The sequence below is a fragment of the Lytechinus variegatus genome, chromosome 17 (genome assembly GCF_018143015.1).
Source record: "Lytechinus variegatus isolate NC3 chromosome 17, Lvar_3.0, whole genome shotgun sequence".
Taxonomy (NCBI): Eukaryota; Metazoa; Echinodermata; class Echinoidea; order Temnopleuroida; family Toxopneustidae; genus Lytechinus; species Lytechinus variegatus.
Window position 1 is genome coordinate 26,183,076 of NC_054756.1, and position 24,064 is coordinate 26,207,139.

The 24,064-nt window shown below is 37.6% G+C and overlaps 1 protein-coding gene across 1 annotated transcript; it reads left to right on the forward strand.

Moving 5' to 3' along the window:
* The first annotated feature begins 6,753 nt into the window (after positions 1-6,753).
* Positions 6,754-23,334, forward strand: LOC121430494. Its single transcript, XM_041627777.1, has 5 exons — positions 6,754-6,793; positions 12,304-12,546; positions 15,500-15,847; positions 21,338-21,655; positions 23,146-23,334. The coding sequence occupies exons 2-5, from the start codon at positions 12,393-12,395 to the stop codon at positions 23,277-23,279; spliced, it is 954 nt and encodes a 317-aa protein (XP_041483711.1). The 5' UTR covers positions 6,754-6,793; positions 12,304-12,392; the 3' UTR covers positions 23,280-23,334.
* The last annotated feature ends 730 nt before the right edge of the window (positions 23,335-24,064 follow it).

Genomic DNA, 24,064 nt, shown 5'->3' on the forward strand with positions numbered 1-24,064 from the left:
GGTTTTATAGGCGAGACTTTATTTTTTTCGTGTAATGTTACAAGAGAGTTTTCGCTTGCGAAACGCAGAACATACAAACTTTATCGACATAGGCAATTCTTGACAATGAAAATCCAAGAAATTTTGAAAAAGCAGTTTAGTCTTGGATTCTGGACAAAGGTAACGACATACTTCCCATATTGCTCCGAAATGTAAAACACTGTCAAACGAAACTGCTGTTTGGTTTCGCCAATGTTCGGCAAAGGCCATCCAGCTGTTCATTGCCATTTGACGGACATTTTCAATACATTAACTGAGTTTTAGAATTCATTGTGCACCGTGACAAAAGTGACGCTACTTATAATAATGTCATGAAAACCAGTAAAGACAATTGGCTTGGTGAAGTGTCCCGATTGTCAAGAGTGTTATTAAAGTGATATATAAGGATTTTATTTCATTCAATGAGAAAATAACAATGTTCCACGACCAACAAGTGTAAATATAATCCATTTGTTTTGTCAACAAATGTGAGTGAAATCTGAGTTAAAGACAAATTCGAATTGATGTTAACTCCATACAACAGTTGTTTAAGAGATCTTTGTGAGTGGGGAATATAGAGGAGCAGTATGGAGGGGATATGAAAGACATCAAGACACGAGAGAGGGAGAGAGGGGCGGGGGTGAGGGAGTGGTATGAAAGGACATGAGTCTGTATTGACTATTTCTGTAGAGGTTTTCTACCTACCAACCGTGGACGTACTACAACAGGGATTGTAATACATCCGGAGACGTCCCCATTCCAGACAACCATGCCTATCGATTCCTTTTCTCATTTCAAACCATTTAATGTTGTAAACTCATGGTTTGTAAAAGAAAAGGTTGGCGTTTGGCCAACTAATCTCAGGGTGTGTGTACTGTAGGACGGTAGGAAATGTCCCCGGTTAGCGAGCCGTGCGAATGTAAGTCCGAAAGTGATCCAGTTTGGTGGATTAAATTATTATTTCTTTGTGCGTGTATATACCATTAATATGCGTCCCCACTTTGGCGCTGAATGATAAATGCATCCGAGATTGTTCAGGGTACGTGTCGGGATGTGTGTGTGTTTGTGACTATGCTTGCAGGAGGATTTTGGTAAGAGTACCTGTGAGTGAGAAATAGTAAAGTGAAAAGGAGACTAGTGTGTGAGAGGGGGAGAGAGAGCGGATTCGATCGGTGCGTGTTAGTGGAGAGACTGAGATGGAGAGAAGCAAACATAGAGAAGGGGAGGGGGAGAAAGAGAGGGGATAATAGGTATTCATTGAGTAAGGGAGTCCGGGACATGGACAGAGAGAAAGAAAGGAGGTTAGGTGTGTGGTTGTGTGTCAGGTTGTTAGATTGAGACAAAAAGAGATGGAGATAGAGAGAGACACACAGACGGATATAAAAAAACGGAAATGAATATAAAGATATGGGGTTAGGAGAAAGGGTTTATCTGGGGGTGGAATAGTCCAGATTAGACCTTGGTATATAAAAATTCCCTTTCCTTGACGTAGACTGAGGGCACATGTCTCCCAAACTCTAATCCAGTGCCAATTGACTCATCTTTCTTCGAGTGGATTGGCACTGGATTGGAGACGAGATTGGGAGACTTGTGCCCTCTATATTAGCTTTGGGAAAAGGAACTTCCATGTCCAAGGTCCAATCTGGACTAGGGGTGGGTGTGTATGTGTGTACGACTTAAAAACGAGAGGTAAAGAGAGAAAGCATGCCAGAAACAGAAGAAAAAAAATCGGGGATGGACGCTTTAGTGGTATAGAGCGGCCGCCTTATCAACGGACGGTCGTGGGTTCGATCCCCAGTCGAGTCATACCAAAGACCTGAAAAATGTGACCTTCTGCCATTTGTCCCGCTCGCGACTTTTGAGAATGGAAAAGATTGTAACACAACGCAGACTCGCTTGGAAATGAGCAAGTAGATGAAGTAGTTAACCTTAATGAGAGTTATTATTTTATAGAGGGATCGAGCGACATATAAGCCTTGTTCGGAAGTATAATACAATGATGCCAGTGCTTTTTATGATCCCATCAAATTATAATTAGGTTCTCAATGCACGACGTCATTAATCTTTTTTTGCCAGGTTCAATTAAAGAAACGAGCAATTCCCCAAATTGTCTGATGCTATCCGAATTTCATTGTTCTCGAATATAAGGATGGAAATCCATTAAAAGTTGATTGATCTTTCATCCTATAAAAAAATAAATTAATAAATATGAAGTAAATTTTTGTATCGAAATCACTCCGGGATATGGTGTTAACACGCGATTCTCTGTGTAAGTCGAACGATGGTTTGCTAAAGTATTGCACTCAATACCTGAAGTCAAACCTGAGCCATATCCTTCATGTCCTTTGATAATTTCTACACCGACGAAACAGTGTAGGATTTGGGAAGGAAAAAGAACCGCTTTGAAATCAAGGTTGTGGCAAAGCATTGGACCTTATACATTAATTTCCTTATTAAGCTTTTGCTTATATATATATATCATTTGTTTGGCGTCACCTGTGCCTGGGAGACGAAAAGCGAACTGAATCGCGATGTTCCCTCCTCGAGTTGATTGACACTTTTTTTTAGGAATAGTATTTTCTTTTCTTCCTCTTTTAAATCAATAAGTTTACAATCACAATTTATATAAATAAAGATTCTGTACATGTTTACGAAACATAAATAAATCAATGTCAAAGAGATAACAAATTTATAAAATCATTGCAATGAAGTTAACTAACTGCTAAATAATATTTCTCTTCCATAACAATGTGAAAGCAGGGAGGGAAATACTTATCAATCGACAAAGTAAAAAAAAACAGACTTTGTAAAATATGACTTTTTTCCCTGAACAGAATAGAAGTGATCTTTTGCACATAATTGTACAAGAAAAAATAAGGATAAAGGATTTTAAAGGTTAATTAGAGGAAGGTTATGAGCCTAATAAGCGTCCCTACACACTCATAACCTTACCCCATACCCCCCCCCCTCCTCTCTCTCCCCAGACACTCACACAAACTCACTTCAAAACTCACCACCACCCACACCCCTCCCCCTTCTCCCCGCACAAAACTCACAAATCCATCTACACACGTTCACAACTATCTGTATTTGAACAAATAAACTGAAACAAAACAGAAACTAGAATTAAGCAACCAATACATCAATAGTACCAAGAAAGGTATGAATTGATTTGTTCCCATTTTCTTAAGTGTGCACCCCCAGCTTTCCCTTTTTAAACGCTATTTGACATTCCGTATCTGTATATTCTTTAACCATATATGCCACTTTCTGTACGGCTGGCAATATTCCCTGTTTTCTTGATCTAGATTATAGACATAGACATAGACTGGGGGCACATGTCTCCCAAACTCTAATCCAGTGCCAACTAACTCATCTTCCCTCGAGTGGATTGGCGCTGGATTCGAGATTGGGAGACATGTGCCCTCTATGTTAGCTTTGGGAAAGGGAACTTCCATCTGGACTAAGGGTGGGTGTGTATGTGTTCACAACTTAAAAACGAGAGAGAGAGAGAGAAAACATGCGAGAGAGAAAACAAAAATCGCGCACGGAGGCTTAGTGGTATAGGACGACCGCCTCATAACGGACGGTCGTGGGTTCGATCCCAATCGAGTCATACCAAAGACCTGAAAAATGGGACCTTCTGCCATTTGTCCCGCTATTGACCTTTGAGAATGGAAAAGAGTAATGATAACACATAATGAAAGACCCACTTGGAAATGAGCTAGTAGATGAAGTGGTTATCCTTGGTTAATAAGAGTTATTACATTTTATTGAGAGATCGAGCGAGATATGCCTTGTTCGGAAGAAAAATAAAATGGCTTTTTTTTACAAGGCCGGTGTTTTTTAATGATCTCATTAAATTATAATTATGTTCTCCATGCACGACGTTTTTAATCCTTTTTTTGCCACGGTCAATTAAACAAATGATCAATTCCACAAATTGTCTGATGATGATATCGATACTTCATTGTTCTCGATGATAAGGATGGAAACCCATGAAATGTTGATTGATCTTCATATTTCATGGGATTCCATCCCATCCATAAATAAATTAATAAATATGAAATAACTTGTGGAATCGAAATTACTCCGGGATGTGTTAACACGAGCTTCTCTGTGTAAATCGAACGATGGTGTACATATACCTCACCGAAAAGTTGAATGAAGTCAAACCTGAGCCACATCCTTTGATAATTTCTAAACCGACAAAACAGTTCATGATTTGGAAAGAAAAAATAAACCCGCTTTGAAATCATGCAAGGTTGTGGCGAAGCATTTATCTCTTTTTTTTATTTATCTTTCTTTAGGTACCAGTTTATGATTTGGAAAGAAAAAAAAACCCGCTTTGAAATCAAGGTTGTGGCGAAGCATTAATCTTTTTTATTTATCTTTCGTTAGGTACCATTGTTTTTAATCATTACTACAATGTTTCAGAACTGTGCGAATGTAATTATAAATGATATTGTATTAACAATTATGATCAACTTTATCGTGTTTGTGAAAAATAGCAAAGACAGGGTAACTTGAATTATCTGTTATAATATGTCAAAGTCGCTTTTTTTGCTGAAAGCAATACATTCATTTCCTTATTAAACTTTTTAAAAATTATATTTATAATTTGTTTGGCATCACCTGTGCCTGAGAGACGAAAAGCGAACTGAATCACCATGTTGCTATGCCCACAGATATTGGAAGCCGCCGATAAAAGCTTGAACAATTGGACTGATTTTTTCCCCTTGTGTTCCGTGAATTCACGGTGGACTTTTTGCGACTAATGAAATTAATGGAATGAACGAGTGACGCGGGGCTCGTCGCTATGACAGGCCGTTCATGCCATAAGCCGTCATTCATTCACTCAACTCGAGTGAGTGAATGATATGTGCGTATAGTATTTTACCATCACTCAGTCGGGAGAGTGAATGATTGAAGAGTTTTATTCAATTGGAGAGCTAGAATCGTTATCGAGACCCCCTCTTTGAGGTTGTTGTACATTCACTCGAGTGGTTGTACATTCACTCGAGTAGTTGTACATATCCACTCGAATGGATGTTCAACCACTCGAATGGATGTACAACCACTTCAGTAAGGGGGTCTCGATAACGATTCTAGCTCTCTGATTGGATAAAACTCTTCAATCATTCACTCTCCCGAGTTAGTCTACTATGCAGACTCTGAGTGGCTCGTGAGGTGGGATCTGCTGGTTTGCGAAGCAAACCAGCCTGAAAGGGCGAGCGAAGCGAGCACTGCAGCCTCAGTAGACCTAGTCTGCTATGCAGACTTGTTGAATCAGCTGAAGTACACACTGCAGATGTGGGTCTACATTTGTTGACTACTCCCGAGTTAGTGATGGTAAAATACGTACAAATCATTCACTCACTCAGCATGCTCGAGTGAGTTAATGAATGACGGCTTATGGCATGAACGGCCCGTCATACTAAGCCGCAGGTTGTATCATATCAAGTTATACTCATCTATCATCAAACGGTTGAAAATTGCCACTTGTCAGAGGACTACCTTCAGGTACGGATCAACCTAAAAAAAATGGTAAGTTGAAAGAGTATAGGCCTACTTCCCACCAACGGAGTTATGTTTTTCAATTTGTTGTCATGAATATAATAATAATATAGGGTATTTATAATGCGCTCATATCCACCTTGTTAGGTGCTCAATGCGCTCCTATATTTTTCGGCTAAGCTAGGCGTTCATAGCGTACACAGCTTTTTAAGGAATTATTTCCTACCGGTACCCATTTACCTCTCCTGGGTTGAGTGCAGCGCATTGAGGATCAGTTTCTTGCTGAATGAAATTACGCCACGGCTGGGATTCGAACCCACGACCCTCTGTTTGAAAGTCCGAAGACTAATCCACTGGGCCACAACGCTCCACGGTTATATATGGTTACGTTACATTATCAAGACATTATTGTTTGATAATTATTGATTGTATAATAAATGCATTTTCTGCATTGAAAATGTTTACACTTATAAATAATGTTTTGTGCTCTAAGTTCCACTTAAAAAAAACCCTTCATAATGATATGGCAATTATCATATTTAAACCATCTCTTCAGATATATGTCTCCGGGTTGAAGGATTATTTCTCGATACTTAATTTACAATATTGTATATTTTGTCCATATTAACGAGTAGATTCGGATTTCTTGGCTAAATTGGCTGTGCAGTGTTCAATATTCTAATGCATATTCTTGGGATAGGGCCTACTCTCCAAGGAGATTTGGCATACTCGATTTGGGCATGCCAAAATCCGACGAACGGGATAAAAATCTGTAAATTGCTTTAAAGGAATATTATGACGCATATTGTTTATCATTTTTCATATAGACATTACCACCACCAATTGTCACCAAGTATTATTTGCACGCTATTAATAGAAATCAATACCACATGTATGTTCATTACATTATATTTCAGCTATTCTTTCTCGTTTTCTATTGTTGTTTGTGTGTTGTGTTTATTTTTCTTGAAGCGCCATGAGCACCGTAAGGTGGACCTGTGCGCTATAATAGCCACCATTATTATTATTATCATCATTACTATTATTATTATTATCCTCTTGGACATGTTTACACAGGATTATTTTTCATTCTTTTAAGCACCAATATCCCTAAATCCCACAACGCAATTCATTTTCATTATGAAGTGATTTTTTAAGTTGAAATGTTTGCCTTCATGTCGATTCCATTTCTCTTTCTTTAAACTCTAACAGGGGCTTGATGGTTTGCTTACAGTCCTGGTCCTTCTGCTGATATACGGTAAATAAATTTTCTCATGTGCAGTTTACCCTCGATTTTAGTAGTCATGTCGATCTTAATTGCTTCCAACATGTCGAATATGCGAAACCAAATTTGCAAATTTGAAAATGGGCTGATATGTAATTCAAACTGATTAAGCCTGTAAGGAAAATGGTTTCTGTATTATATTTCAGCTATCGACTTTGATTTAAAAACAAGGTAATATATTAATATTGATAAGAAATGACAATAGGTTGCTTTACATATCAGTTTAGTGATTCTGCGTGTGAGGTTTTGTGTGTGCGTGTGCGGTCGGGTGCGCGTGGGCGCAATAGTGTGTGTAAGCGTGTCTGATGTATTAATATGTTAGGAGGGGAGAAATGTTTGCGTTTTGAATCTAATTGCTATGATTTTCACGGAAAATTTTGTAGCACTGGTGACAGCAACAGTGACAACAGAACCAGTAGTTCCAATTTTTTCTGACTTATGATTTTCATTAAAGATCGAGCATGCGATCTTAATACATAGGAGTAATGCCGAAAATTTGTTTACAAATTATAACTTACTCCTATTAAAGCCTCTTTATTTACTATCTATTGTCCACGGCGGACTGCATTTGCATATTATGCATATTAATAAGTCAGAAAGAAGAGGATCGAGGGTATTTGAATTCCAGTTCATCGTGATTTAGCCGTGAACCAGAATAGCCTGGTTGTTAAGTCGCTGCCCGGAAAGCAGTAGATGGCAGGTTCGAATCCCACTGGTTCCAATTTTTTCTGACTTATGATTTTCATTAAAGATCGAGCATGCGATCTTAATACATAGGGGTAATGCCGAAAATTTGTTTACAAATTATAACTTCCTCCTATTGAAGCCTCTTTATTTACCAAAAAACGGGTTTGCTTACTATCCAAAACATGAGGAGTTGTAGAGGGGAAAACCGTGTAAAAAGATGCCATCTGCTGATCCAGGAAATAGACCAACCTGAAGTCTTCCTCCTCATTTGTTCTTATGCAATTTTTGCTTCACGACGTATGGATTGTTCAAGAACTAAGTGAATAGAAAAAGAGCGTCATTGACAGAGAACATCTGGGAAGACTTTGTCGAAAATTGGTACTTAGAACCAAAACAACATCCTTCCCTAAATTGTGGAGCTGACAAAAATGTCAAATATATCGTTGTCCAGAGTCAACGACTTAACTGCTAATTTGATTTACCCATTTTCGACCAAGACTTTTTGGTTGTCTTTTGCCATGAAAGGCATTTGAGAAAAACTTCCTCTTTTCTTGAATCCATACTCCACTTACGGGGTAGCATTTTCACCCGTTCGAAAAAGCTGAACAAAAGCGGATTTGAAGGCCAAGGCTCCTCGCCCAGTTATCCACCTATTGCATTCATGTCCGCTTTTAACCATGCATGACCTACTCGTCAGAGTAGAAGGTCCATATTGTAATGCACTGGCTATCATTTGATCAAACATGAATGGCACTGTTGTTATTCTTTAAAGGACAAGCCCACCCCCAAAAAGGCGATTTGAATAAAAAGAGAAAAATCCAACAAGCATAGCACTGGAAATTTCATCAAAATCGGATGTAAAATATGAAATATTACTCACCTAGTTGTGCATATCACTGTTTTGTTTAAAACAAGCGAAACTTTAAAATGTCATAACTTTCTTATGATATGCACAACTAGGTGAGTAATATTTCATTGATTGGACAATAAGGACAAACTTGACTGAAACATATAGCATTAAGCACTGCTAATTCCACATGTTCAGGGGGGAATTAAATATTTCATCACTTGACAATGAGAAGATCATATAATTAAAAAAAGGAATAGTGAGTGGATGACGTCATCGTCTCCTCATTCGCTTACCAGCCAGGATGGGTTACACTTCGTAATTCCGAAGCTTCGTAATTCCGAAGGTTCTTTATTCCGAAGGTTCGTTATTCCGAAACACGTAAATTGCCTATACCTCGATGTTCGTTAATCCGAAAACGAAAAAGGGTTCGTTAATCCGAACATTTGTGGCGTAATTCCGACGATTCGTTATTCCGAAGGTTCGATAATCCGAAAACGAAATAAGGTTCGTTGTTCCGAAGGTTCGTTAATCCGAAAACGAAATAAGGTTCGTTGTTCCGAAGGTTCGTTAATCCGAAAACGAAAAAAGGTTCGTTATTCCGAAGGTTCGTTGATCCGAAAACGAAATAAGGTTCGTTTTTCCGAAGGTTCGTTAATCCGAAAACGAAATAAGGTTCGTTTTTCCGAAGGTTCGTTAATCCGAAAACGAAATAAGGTTCGTTAATCCGAAAACAAAATAAGGTTCGTTAATCCGAAAAATGAAAACGGGAAAGCAGAGGCAGAGGCAAGGGAGGGGGCGGGGGACACTGTTGCCGTTCAATTATCATATGAGGATGGGAAGGCAAGGGCGGCCGAACGAACGAAATGGGCACTTCATCTGGTTGAAGTCATGTGTGTTTGATAGTGATTAAGAAGAGAAAAACTTTTTTGAAGTGACTTCTTATTATGGCAAAATGTATATTTAGGCTTTATTTTTCGGGAGAGAGTATAATGAGCGAGCGGCTTGGTCAAACAAATTCAAAGATGAAGTTGTATAACGTTTTTTTGTGGTCAATTATTCTTAAAATGGCATTATTGCGAGGTGTTGCGAGCGTGAATCACAAGCTAAACCTTAGGTTATTTCAATAAAAAATGAAAATTAGTTTTTAAAAATCCGAGCAGATTTCTGCTGTCATTAAAAAAGATGTGCATCTAACTAAAGAATTAACACGAGCGCAAAACGCGAGCTTAAACATACTGACCAGAAAAGGAACCTGTTACAGAAAGCATTTAGTGACCTCTTTAGGATGAATATTTCACCAATCGAATGAGAGTGCGAAGCGCAAGCTGAAATTTTTCAATATTCCAGCCTGAAAACTTAACTTAACTTGTATACTTTAAAAAGAGTATTTTATTTCGAAAAAATCATGAAAAACGGCATATTTATTTTTGAAAAAGGAACTTTCCCATTTTGGAAAATATTAATTCCCCTGTTTTTTATTCCATTTTTGATGCCCCTGCCTCCCTCCCGGTGGATCCAACTTTCGTCAAATAGAGGGGGGGGGGGCAATTTTTTTAAGCCATATTTTCCTTGATCGGCAGTTTAAAGTTGATATTTGTTTGTTTCTTTGAAAGGGTAGTCCTAACAGTCAATAATTAGCTTTATCCTTATAAAATAAAGTAAATATGTAATAACATGATAAACCCTTTTTAAATAATGCGAGCGCGAGCTATATATTTTTGTTAATATGATGGGCAATATGTTTGTGATCTTCAAAGCGAGATGCCTATGTAACTAAAATTAGACAATAACTGCTAGCAAGAAGCGCGAAGAGAATTTTTAAATATATAAGCTCTGACCTGATCTAAAGGGGACATTTTAAGAACTTTTTGCAGTTAGCCATGAAGACGATGCGTGTTTTAGCCAATGGCGGCGGAACGTATTTTTTTTTGGGGGGGGGGGGCAAAGCAAAAAAAAGGGGCCAATAGGGGCAATTTGGTGCAAACGGATATTTTCACCATTAGATTATCATCTGTGTAAAGAGGTTGTGTGTTTTGTAGTAACTAAATTAAGCACAATTTTTTAAGTGATCACTAAAGTTATATATTTACGTTTCATTTCTGCGAGCGTAGAGAGCAAGCGGTTTGGGGGAAAAAGTCAAATCTGAAGATGTAAAATTCACCTTTTTGGTCAATACTGTTAAAAGGGCATCCTTGTGAGATGTTGCGAGCGAATCACGTGCTCAAACTTTTGGAAATTTCATGTGGGCCTAGAACGATAATATTGATATAGATATCATTTACCCAGGGAAGCCACTTCAGTTCTGAAAACTATTCTCCCAGCTATTATTATTTTTTTTTACAAGAATGCTTAGAATGTCCAGTTTTCAGGTTGGAAAATCGGAAAAATTTGGCTCACGTTTCTCGCTCGCATCAAGTATTGTTTATTGAGGAACTCATTCTATTCCTGGTTACAAAAAAGAAGTATGAAATGTCCAATGTTCAGGTTGGAATATCACAAATTTTAAGCTTGCGGTTCGCGCTCTCATTATTTAGTTCGTGAGATATATATTCTATTCATGAGTCACTAAATGCAGTCCTTAAAAGATTACTTTCTGAAGCCTGTTGCATAAAACTTTTTACCTGAGAAAACTCTGGTAAAAACTGAAAACTAAGGTTAGTCTGATTTCCGCCAATGACTTTAGTACAGGGCAAAAACTCCTGTAAAAACAACCTGAGTTTTCTCAGGTAAAAAGTTTCATGCAACGGGCCCCAGGTCAGTATATAAACAAATTACAGCTCGCCCTCGCATTAATTCTTTAGAAAGATACACATCTTTCTCACGATTACAAAAAATGCTCCGAATGCTCACTTCACGTCTTGTTACATGAAATGTCTACTAGTTTCATCTTGCGATTCGCGCTTTCAACATTTCACAAGGATCATTATTAGTATTATTTTTATTTTTATTACCAGCAGAAGCTGTTATTTAAAATGACATCCCCTCCAATACAAATCCTATTATCTAGAGGTTGCTCGCACGCTTCCAACACACTTGATCCCCTGCATCTTTAATTAAACCATTTGCTTATAGGCAGCAATTGCTCAGATAAAATCGAAATTAGCCTATGCTTGATCAGGGCGCCATTCTTAATGAAATACATGCTTTGGCCCCAACACACGCATGTATCATCGATCGTTATTACTATCATTGCATAATATCGTGTAATCTTGTAATGACAACATCGTTTTTGTTACCAAAATGAATTATTTTTTATTTTCGGAAATACGAACCTTATTTAATTTTCGGATTAACGAACCTTATTTCGTTTTCGGATTAACGAACCTTATTTCGTTTTCGGATTAACGAACCTTCGGAATTACGAACCTTATTTCGTTTTCGGATTAACGAACCTTCGGAATTACGAACCTTATTTTGTTTTCGGATTAACGAACCTTCGGAATTACGAACCTTATTTTGTTTTCGGATTAACGAACCTTCGGAATTACGAACCTTATTTCGTTTTCGGATTGACGAACCTTCGGAATTACGAACCTTCGGAAATACGAACCTTCGAAATACGAACCTTCGGAATAACCGAACCTTCGGAATTACGAAGCTTCGGAATTACGAATGTATGCGGCCAAGTTGTGCATATCACTGTTTTGTTTAAAACAAGCGAAACTTTAAAATGTCATAACTTTCTTATTTTACATCCGATTTTGATGAATTTTTCAGCATTATGCTAGTTTGATTTTCTCTATTTATTCAAATCAGCATTTTTCTGGGGTGGACTTGGTCTTTGAATGAGATAGCAGCCCAAATAGCAGGTATCTCAAGAATAATCACGCCAAGAGACCCCACTATAGGTTAACGGCTAATATCATCACAATCTTGTCCGCGAAATTGCATTTACGAAATAGCTTAAACAAAGTACTTATTTAATCCTGAACCATTTATGCTCCAGGGTCTACAACGTCTTCGCAATCAATTGAAGAATGTTCCCAGGGAACTGTCTGTTGCACGGATGGATACGATCTCAACTACACACTTCCGATGTTTGATCAATGCACGGAGAAACAATACAAGAACGGTCGCATGGTCCAGACCATCCCCAAGTTGATCCCAGCTTCCAGAGCCGAGGATGCAGAATGCAGGGGAAAGAGCAAACTGGGAATACGAACAGGACGTCGAGTTTGTCAGTTTCCAGGTGAGTGATTCAATCAGGATTGAAACATCCATTTCAATAGCGCGTTTCGCTCAGCGATGTAGATATAGGTGATTAAAGACCCACCCCCAAGCAGCTTAAAGAGAAATTCCAGTATTTGCAGTAAATACTAATTTCACGAGAAAGTCTGTAAACGAGGCTTAATTGTCAGTATATTATCGAGGATCTAGATCTGGTACAGTTACATAAACTGAACTTTGTGAAATCTTGAAATCTACGCTGAAAAATGTTCAGACTGAAGATCCCCAACACAGATAAGCGCACGTGGGACGGTGTATAATTATTGCTTTGAATGTCGGGCCCGACGCTCTTCCCGAATCGTGTGCTTATTTGCTGATTTCTCAGCAATTACACAATTTCTTCCACAATTCTTTGGCACATACATCTTATTCATACAAACAGACACTTTGGTAGTCATTTCATTGGATTCTTTACGAACTCATTTTGATATCGTTACCAAAACTAGCATTTACCTTTAAAGGAAAAGGAAACCTTTGAAACAAGATAACGTGTGTGAAAAGTAACATAAAACAAAAGAAACAAGAGCAACGAAAAATTGAGAAAAAATGAGTAAATTATAAAAAAGTTATGAACATTTGATTTTGAAGTTTAGATCATTATCATAATGTTGATCCTCTAGAGGGCGATGAGACAAAGATGTGTGATCTCACATGTGATCAACTTTCCCATTACTTTTCTAAACATTTCACTTAAACTCTTTTATCACATCTATTAGTAGATCATGTATTGTGTCTATAGGAGGGCATGTAATCCAAATTTTCAAAGAATAAATTTTGGATAAAGAATTTGTATCACCATAAGAAAACAAAAAAAATTGGGGTTATTTTATAGTCCATGACAGGGAATGTTGTTCACATGTGACATCACACATCTCTGTCGCATTGCCAATGGATTAATCTCCATAGCATAAGTGATCGCAATATTCAAATGCTCATAACTTTCTCATTATTGTGATTAAATGTATTTAACAAAAAAATCAATATCAAAATAATTTTGTTATGTATTTTTTGTTTTAAAATTTCTTAACATATTTCTTTGTTTTCCAAATGTTTTGTTTTTTCATTGAAATCTTCGGAACCTTATTATGACCATGAACAAGATGAAATAAATTGATTTTGTTTTTGGTGGGGGGGGGGGGGGGCTAAGGTACTATTTGTATAGTATTTGTACACGTTATCACATTTTTGAACAACTTTAGGTCTGCATGCACTTAGATTTTTTTTCGTTATTTCGGAAACGTGTATCCCCGAGTCGCATATTTGATCTGAAAAGAAAATAAAGTCATAAAACTTTTTTTGCGTTACAGATTTATCGTAAAAAATGTCGGGGGGGGGGTGATAAATGATATTGAAAATATATGTTGTACGTTTCATGCATCCCTGCAGCCAGGCTTGTTTTTTTTAACAAACACCAGGACTCAACCAGGGAGGGGAGGGGGGGGGGGTCGTTCATGAGCATTTTTCTGCCGTCGACTGTCAGTACTGACTTAAAAAGATCAAATCCACCCCAGAAAAATGTCAATTTGAATAAATAGACAAAAATCGAACTAGCATAACGCTGAATATTTCATTAAAATCGGATACAAAATAAGAAAGTTATTACATTATCATTTTTCGCTTACTCTTCACAAAACAGTGATATGCACAACTAGTGACATGCAAATTGGACAGTCGATGATGTCCCTCACTATTTCTTTTGTTTTTTATTGTTTGAATTATACAATATTTCATTTTTTACAGATTTGACAATGAGGACCAACTTGACTAAACTATATGATATTACACAATGCTAATTCCACATGTTCAGGGAAGAATTAATTTTTTTTGCTTGACAACGAAAAGTAAATGAGAATATTTCATGTTCCATATAATAAAATACAAAAGAAATAGTGAGTGGATGACATCATCAGTTTCCTCATTTGCATACTGATCACGATTTGCGAAATTAAGTAAAAGTTTAAAATATCATACCTTTTTATTGAAAATCCGATTTTGATGAAATTTTCAGTGTTATGCTTGTTGGATTTTTCTCTTTTTATTCAAATCCACGTTTTGTTGAGGTGGACTTTTCCTTTAAGAATTCTAGGTTGTTGTACTATACGCTCTCCCTTATTGAGGTAAATGTGGGCAAATGACGATTTGATTCAAAGCAAAACCTAGCTTCCCTAATTAATTAATCACATTAATGGTTGGCGGCATGCAAGGCTATTGTACTTGTCTTTCCTGTGATTTACTCGAGATGCAGTATCATCAATCGAAAGGCCCTCTGAATTTCTATCAAGGAGGGCTGTTTGGCTATTGTTCCCAATTCTAAAGCGAGTTCATCTATAATGCACTAGTTGGAGGACGATGGATGGCGTTTTTAATACAGGGGACAAGCCATGGCTCTGAAATGGGCTATCTAACCCTATCATATTCATTTATTGTTGTTGTTTTGTAAGTCACCTTGTATATTATATTGTGTCTTTTATGATTTAATGAAACAAATAAACAAACCCCTGTATTGGGGTGCTAGGGATGTTGTTACACCGTAGGCCCTACGTAGCACCCCCATGGATATTGATAATAATAATAATATGCAACATTTATATAGCGCTTACTACAAATGTTTCTAACTAGCGCTGCATACCATTACCCCGGCTTTAGCACGGCTTCCCTGATCGGCTGCAACGAGCATACAAGCAATTCTTTCCTACCGGACCCCATTTTTTCTTTATTTTCCTTTTGTTTGTAAACAAACCAGTACATCTCTTTAAAGATCGTACTTAGGCCCCTGGGGCAAGTGAGACTATATTTTATTACATGTCTAAAAACTAAAATAAATATAGATAATCAATTGAATTCGATTTGCTATAGAATTATAATTGTTTTCATTATACTAATCATGCTGATGTTTGCACTTTCCCGATTGACAGCCTGCTTGAGTAGTCCTTGTGAGAACGGCTGGTGCGAGGAGTCTATGACGGGATATCATTGTCACTGTCGGGCTGGGTACATTGGAAAACGATGCGAGGACGAGATGAGGAAAAGAACGACATCTGTGGTGACTCCAGCCATTCAGCCGGAAACAATAGCAAGCACTCCAAGGCAAACCCTATCTGCAATATCCACCCTTATCGGGACGAATACTTCAGCTACGCCAGTTAGGACAAGTAACAGCGAACCCTTTGGGACCAGCTATTCGTCTGAGCTTTCGCTGTCAGAATCCGACGTGGCAGTCGAACTGGACGACGAGACAGATTGTTCTTTGCTGAGCGCAAATGGTTGGTTCACATTACTAAGTTTTTTTTTCTTTAAACATTTTCACGTTGAATTAATTTTTTGGGGATAATAATGACAGTTGTTTTCTTGTTATTTTCTTTAATTGAACATTTCCACATTGCACCATTGATACTTATATTAGAGAGTCAAAAGGGGCCTAAGCTTTCGATCCTAGCAGAATCTTCTTCGGAGCCAAAATTATATGATTATTGTATAGATGTTACCCAAGAACTATTGGCTTTTATCAGCTTATCAACTTTGAAGGAAGGGAGGAAAATAATTATTATAATTGTTGGATTTAATTTTACGGATGTGCAAGATTACAACATCAGCGTGTAAAATGTTAAATACCTCTGTCAATCTCCACTTTAAGCGCCAAAATTTTAAAATGAATTAACAGTTTCGCAAGTTTTTTTATTAATAGTATCAGCTCACCCCCCAGTAATAAATTAAATAAAATATTCAACGCAACAATGACGGGTAACATATTACATACATGTATCTCGTCATTCACCTGATAAAACAAAACAAATCTAATCCTATAATATAGCTTACCTGCAAATGGCAAAAGAAAATGTCGCCATTGGCTAGTGGCGGTCATGTGATCACTCTGATTACAACTTATGTTCAGCAGAAATCATGGAAGTAATGAGGGAACATTATCAATTGATTGACTGGTTGAATTTATTCTTTATTTTTATTACAAAGTCAAGCAAGTAACAAAGTACACATTAAGCCAAATATAAATAACATAAATGAAAATAAGGAACTAACTGGAAATAGTATTAAAATATTAAATTCAAATTATAATTAACAAGGTCCAATAGACTAATTAAAATGCTAATGGATCAAGTTTTAAAGCATTTAGGCAAAAACATTGTGCGAAAAATTAATACGATCGTGAATAATTGATTTACATATACATGAAATCAGAATTGTAATCAACAAGGTTCAATAGAATAATAAAAATGGTAATGGGTCGATTTTTAAGCATTTATTCATAAATATTGTTCGAAAAATTAAAACAGTCGTGACAATGTGTGACACCCCTAGTTTACAAAAAAATGCAATTATGACAATTTATCATATCCTTCGTATATACATGTACAAAATATTGAACATAATTAAGATTCAGAAAGTGCATACAGAAATCCAGTATAGAGTAGTAAAAAAGACAGAACGAATAAAAAAGACAGTGTACACAATACTGAGCACAAGACATGTTGCAAGACAAGACAGAATCAAGAAACAAACAAAACCGATACAGAAAACAAAACAAGAAAACCAGAACAAACAACAACAATAGAAAACTGCACATTTATATGAAAGAGAGAAGGTGAGAGGAGAGGAAAATAGTGGAGATAACAGAGAGAGAGAAAGGGGGGGGGGGTGAGGGGAGACGAGGAAGCGGCTTAGGTAGAGACGATGGAGTTTTTTGGATAAGAATTTTCTTTAACCCATTACTGAAACTAAAATGATTGCGCACTTTTTTCATTCAGAAGGATGGTTCTAGCTCTTGGTGGGTGAAATTGTTCGGCGGACCTTCTTATTGACATTTTTAGTGAACATGGTATCAAATAAAATATCTGGTTGTTCATTTGTATCTAAAGCAGACACGATTTTTTTTCCGAGATTGCAACCATATCAATCAATAAATCTTCAAAATATAATTTTTTATTGGGAACCTTTTCCAGTTCATGATTAATGGTGGCAGCAAATACATGGTGTGGATCCTGAACCCTAAATAGACTTGGCTATTTCGATGCCTAAAAAGACTCCCCTTATGATCTCGGCCATCGATCGCGCGATCGCGACGAAACTTGGCACACGCGTTACCCATGGAATAATCTACAAGACTACAAGATCAAATTCTGCGAAAGATGTCATTGCTAATTAATTATGCTAGTTTATGCGTTAAATCAAACTTTTGCTCTAATAAACTAAATAATGCCCCTAAAATGCTATTTTTTGTTTTTTGGTACACGGACACTTTATATGAATCTGATCAAATGTATCAAAAACAAAATTCCAAATCATATCGATCTTTTGTGCATTTTATTGTTTTGTAAATTTCTTATGTATTTCTCTGTTTTTTTACTTACTGTTTTTTTATTGTTTTTCAATGGAATTTTTCGGGGACTTTAGTTTAACCATAAATAAGATGAAATTAATTGATTTCAATCAGTAAAGGAAAAATAATGATACATTTATGAATTTTGGCTAAAAAACGCTATTTGCATTGGATTTGTACACAAATTTACGTTCTTTGAGCAATTTTGTGTCTGCATGCATGTAATTTCAAGACTACCTACCGGGGGTCGCAATTTTGGTCCCAAAAGTTGCGCGAGACTTAGATGTAAGAAGTCAGTGAGCGACGCGGTAAAAAAATTTCGCGCGGCGGATTTATCACGAAAAATGTCGGGGGGGGGGGGGGGGGGAATCAGCCCCCGTCTTCTTGGGGTTAAGGGAAAAAAGAAATATTGGAGTCGTCAGCAACTCAGCATAACGAATAGTAGTGGACCAAAAATAGAGCCTTGCCAGCTGATATGAAAGCTAATACGACATACATCTCGTATGATCGTGCTAACACATAAGTCATAAGTCAGCGGTTACTTTGTTTATCAGCTTCTGATTTGAATATTTGTTGCTCCTCACTCATTTCTTCATGGCTCCGTGACACAAAGGATTGCGATGAATTGCAAATATGAAAAAACCGCTCTGATTGGTCCCTGGTCAGAATTTTAAACCTAATGCACGTGTAACGTTGATATTAATTGGTCAGTTCCAAGGGCGCCGGAAGCGGGGGGGCACTTGCCCCCAAAAGAAAATTTTGGGGGGCAAAACGAGATTTGGCCCCCCCCCCACCCATGTGCCCCCCTAAAAGTAGAAAAATTATATTATTTAAGGACAAAAGTAAACGATGAAGGCACTTTTCTGCCTAAGAATTGTCATTTCTTTTGTCAAAAATGAAAAAAAATTCGCCCCTGACGGGGCAATTACACATCATAGTAAGCCTTGCGTCTTTTGACGAACATGTCCCTCTGTGAAACATACCTTTGATAAGCCCCTTTTCCATCTTATTACAGTGTGATAAACCCCCATTCCACAGAGAACAAGACCGCTGAAAGACCATGAATTTTGGTTGATCTTTCAGAGGTCTCTCAATGAACCTACAATTAATGGTCTTTGAGGTCTTACACGAGTCCTGACCAATCTTTCAGTGGTCTTCGTGGTCTTCATGGGCTCCAAAACTTTTTGAAACGATTCAAAACAGTCTTACAACGGTCTTACAGGAAAACTGTCTTTCAGTGGTCTTTCAGCAGTCTTTCAGCGGTCTTTCGATGAACTTTCAAAGGTCTTCATAGTCTTTCATTGATCTTTCAGCAGTCTCTCAAGATTTTTGCGGAGATCACTGTAAGACTCATGAGAGATCATTGAAAGATCATTGAAAGACCATTGAAAGACCAGGCAGAGTCCATGGAAATAATTCTGAAAGATCACTTATTGCATAAAAGATCTCTGAAAGACCATTGAAAGATCTCAAGAGGACTAGTCTAAGACCAGTACGACAAGAAATATCCAACAGTCTTTCAGAGTTCTTTGAGGGGTCTTTCTGAGCCATTCCACAGAGACGACAAATTTAATTGATCTTGAAGACCGCTGTAAGACCTCACCAATTTTAAGTCTTTCAGTGGTCTTTCAATGGTCTCCGTTCTGTGGAATGGAGGCATATTAGTATAATGAATACATTTCAGACTAAAACCGAATGGCAAATTTGCATGCTGGCTGTGTCGGCTAACAAACGCGCGGTCGCCCAGAAACGCTCAGACCGGGGTGGTGTTTCATCAATATTTTCGTCCGACAAGTTGTAAGATCTGACAACTTTCCTGTGTTCTGATTGGTTGAGAAGCATTGTTACCAGGCATTGTTACCATAGTAACTGTCGGATAAAACGTCCTACAAGTCCTTTCATGAAACGCTCCCCGGACCTGGGGAGTGTTTCATCAACATTTTCATCCGACAAGTTGTCAGATCTGACATCTTTCTCAGATGTTGATTGGCTGAGAGGTACTGTTACTATGGTAACTGTCGGATGAAATGGGACTTTTCGGATAAAACGTCCGACAAGTCCTTTCATGACCCCCCCCCCCCCCGATATCACCAACGCGCGTGAACGCTAGTTACTCGAGCAACATATATGGAATCTGAAAATACCTGTAAAACCGAAAAGTTTAAGAGTTATAGAGGATTGAGTAGTTGCTTATTGGATAAATGAGAAGATGCTAGCTTGATTCGGCGAATGGAGTGCAGAGCAGGAGTACTCATCTATCAACTAATCAAGCGTTTTCTTCAACCTTTTCTGGTTTACTGTCTTTATCAGGACTACGCTCATTTGAACAAAAAATTACTCGACTATCAACTGTCTACTTCCTCCTATCAATTTCACTTCTTCCTCTATTCACTTTTTTTTTCGAAAACTACACATGGTGTACCGTCAACCACATCCGCTGTTGGAATGTAATTGTTTTCTTCTAAATAATGTTACATAATGTACATTATGAACTGCCGTAGTTTGTTAGTTCATGATTATTTACAAATGAATATTTCCAGGAATTTGATATTCATCATTTCCTAGTTATGGTCACATTTTCCCCAGAAAGTATGTAAAGAAAAAAGATTTTGAAGGGGTCATCCAAAAGTGCTTCCCAGCCATACAAAACATGCCAAAGGAAACACATAAATCGAGTAATGTTTTAAATTTTCAGAAAAGTTTAAATTGTTAGACAATAATTATATATGAAACATTTTGCCTATTTTTTGATAATCAGGGACTCTCTCCAATGCTGAGGTCAGAAATGATTTAAATAGAATGGGTATTTAAGCGCTTATCGTCGTCTGCCACGTCAGAACAGCATGACATTTTGAATTTAAAAAGACATTCATTATGTATTTTGTTTCTGTTGTTACGCTTCTTCTGCTTAATACACTCCTTGAAACTAATGATAATTGTGCTCTCTCGCGTCGTCCGTGTATGTAAATGTACATAAATAAATATTTCTGAAAGGATGTTGCATGAAAAATGTTATTTCTGGTATTTTGAGTCAATATAAGCGTATTACGTAATTTAATTGATCAGACACGAAAACCACATTCCGAATTAAGCGATCGTTTTGCGCGTAGATTTCATAGGTTCTCATAAACTCTGAGTATAGTCTTTCGTAGTGAATTCTATGTTTAATTCTCAAGAAATTTATTTTTGAATTCTCTTAGAAACGTAACTTTTAAACTCCATTTTTACACAAAGTCCTTACCGGGGGGGGGGGGGGGTCCCACGCCCTCTCCCGCTCGATCGCTTCGGTATCTCACGCTGTCAAAAATATTGTGCCCCCTTCGGGATTTTGCCCCCCCCAAAAAAAAAAGTTCATTTAGCGATTGATCGCTAATCTTTGTGCTACGGAGCCCTGGTCTTTTGATACCTTTTCATATTACAGCAAACTGCCCAGATGGCTGGATTGGGAGCCTGGTAATTGGAAAGTGCTACAAAGTTGAGAATGACACGATACGCAACTGGACGGACTCGGTGTCTTACTGTGATAGCCTGGATCTCCAAACCATGCCAACAGTGGTAGGGGCGTCGCATCGACCCTCTCTATTGGTACCAGAGAGTGATACAGAGCAAAAGTTTCTCCGGAATTGTGTTTTCCCTTCCGTGCGAGGGAGATGGTACTGGATAAAATGCAGCAATCGCACGGAAGACATGCCGGGATTTGTATGTGAAACCACCCGCAACCACAATGTCTCTTACCGCAGTAAGTATGAAAATGGAGGAAAGGACAAATTGTTAAGAGTGTAATAATTATGCATTTTCTTTCTGTTCATACTTGGACATCGTTCTCGAGAGAGAGCTGTATAGAGCCCGTCATGAATATATACTCCAATTGATTATACTAGTGGTAAATGTTATGTAATGATGTTGAGATGAGTGTCAACTCAAAGGATGACGCGGGGAAACCATATTCTTAGCCTTAGACTTCGTCTGAGGCAGTCTGAAAAATATAAGATGATACGACATTCTAGTTCGATTTGTAATCACAAATTAGTGTGCATAAATGATTTATTATCAAGTTGAATATATTCTTTTGAGTTGAGCCTCATGTCCATATGTAACATAATCTCATCCCAAGAGCATTGTGTAAACGTACACTTGGCATCGCAATATATATATATATATATAATATATATATATATATATATATATATATATATATATATATATATATATATATATATATATATATATATACATGTATATATAAATGTATATATGAATAGGAGTGGGCTATAAAGGGGTGATGTTTGGTTTTACTGTAGCAACAGTTTTTTTTGTGTTCCTTTTACCTTATCTCAACACGAAATGACAATATTTTTGCTTGGGTCCAAGAAAAAGGTGTGCCCGGCCAAATCCAAAATGGGCGCCCAAACCGCCCAAAATCATTTGCCCACAACTTCTTTATTTTGTAGTCTTTTTCTCTGGTTTTCGCGTCTATTCATATGTTTTTCAGGGCAGGCAATTAGTTTTCCTAATATTAGTACTCTTAAACCATTATTTTGTAGAGCTAAAAGAGGATATAACCTAAATTACCTATTTTTAGAGCCCTTTTCAGCCTAAAGGTAGCCGGTTTCATCGTTTTGTGGTTCTTGGATATTAGACGATACTATTTGACAAGTAGCAAGCGGCTTCCATTATAGCTTTTATTCCTCTAAATTCGAAAATCTGCCTATCCGTCGGTCAATCGGATCGGGGTCGCCCTAGCCACTAACCCGTCTCTGTGGTCTAGTGGTTAAGGCACCGGCGTTCAAAGCTGGGGGCCCGGGTTCGATTCCCGGCAGAGACATTTTTTATTCGGCACCACCAATTTTTCCAAATGGCAGATAGCTCTGGGGAACCTTGATTTTAGCCACGCCTACCATTGCTCTCTTCATCCATTTCTTTCACACAATATATATATATGATTATGATTCATTTGCCTCTGTTTCATAGTTGGGTTTTGGTCGAAAGATTCATTTTTTTGAAACTGCGATCTTGATAGATAGCAATATATCGAAAACTCGGCAGCTCCAAATTAAGTTCATTCAACGATAACTGTATTATTTCTTGCCAATAATTAGCATATCAATTCAAAGGTTTGCTAATTAGGCCAGACCAGCAAACGCTGTGAAATAAGCACAAATTATTTAATTGCGTTTGACGATCATAATTTTGGTACATGATTTTCTATTCTCTTTTCTTTGTTTTCAGACTGGGGGAATGACCAACCTTCTGATGATCTAGGAAAGGCGTGTGTCGGAGTTAGGGCAAGCCAGAAGTGGAGAAATGCCAAGTGCAAAAAGAGACTATATCTGCTTTGCCAAATTTATACTAGTGGAATCTGAAATTCGTAGGTCATGTTTAGGTCCATGAACAACAATAACGAGTTTCTGCCACCTCCCCCCCCCCCCCCTCTCTGTTTTGATCCTTCGCTTTCCGGAGACGCCGACCGCTTTCAAGAACATAGAAAATGTATTGTTCAACGTCCTTTATGACAATAGCAACCAATGAGACTTTGTCGAAAATTGGTGAACAAAAAACAGCACTTTCGTCCTGTACTGACCGCACAGAAACAGTTTAGCGCTAACAGAAATCCGGTGATACGGCAGCGATGCCTAATGTTACAACAAATCATTATTAACACATTGAAATTAAATTTGTTGACTTCACTATCACTGGGATTGCTGTTAGGGCTCTGTTACGCTTACAACGTTTCTGTGCGGCCGGCACTGGACGCGTGCTGGACAAACGACATATTTGCAATTTTCGTCAGCTCTTAGGACGAAACTGATATTTTCGTTCACCGAATTCCGACAAAGACCTTCCAACTGATCATTGTTATTTGACGTGCATTTACAATGTATTTATTATGTTCTAGAATCCGTCCAAGTTGCAATAACGAAAAATCGCTAATTATACAAACACGTACATACTCGAATCTGACACAGATGCTCTCCCGGTGCAGCAGCCCCCACCCCCACACATTTTGTTTCAAGACCGTGTACAAAAACGTCTCCCCTCTCTCTCTCATTCATAAAGAAATTATAAATGACATATTACAGCTTATTCAAAAATTGGAAATGCAAAAAGCATCAAAAAAGTTTAATTGGCATTGATAATGAAAGAAAAA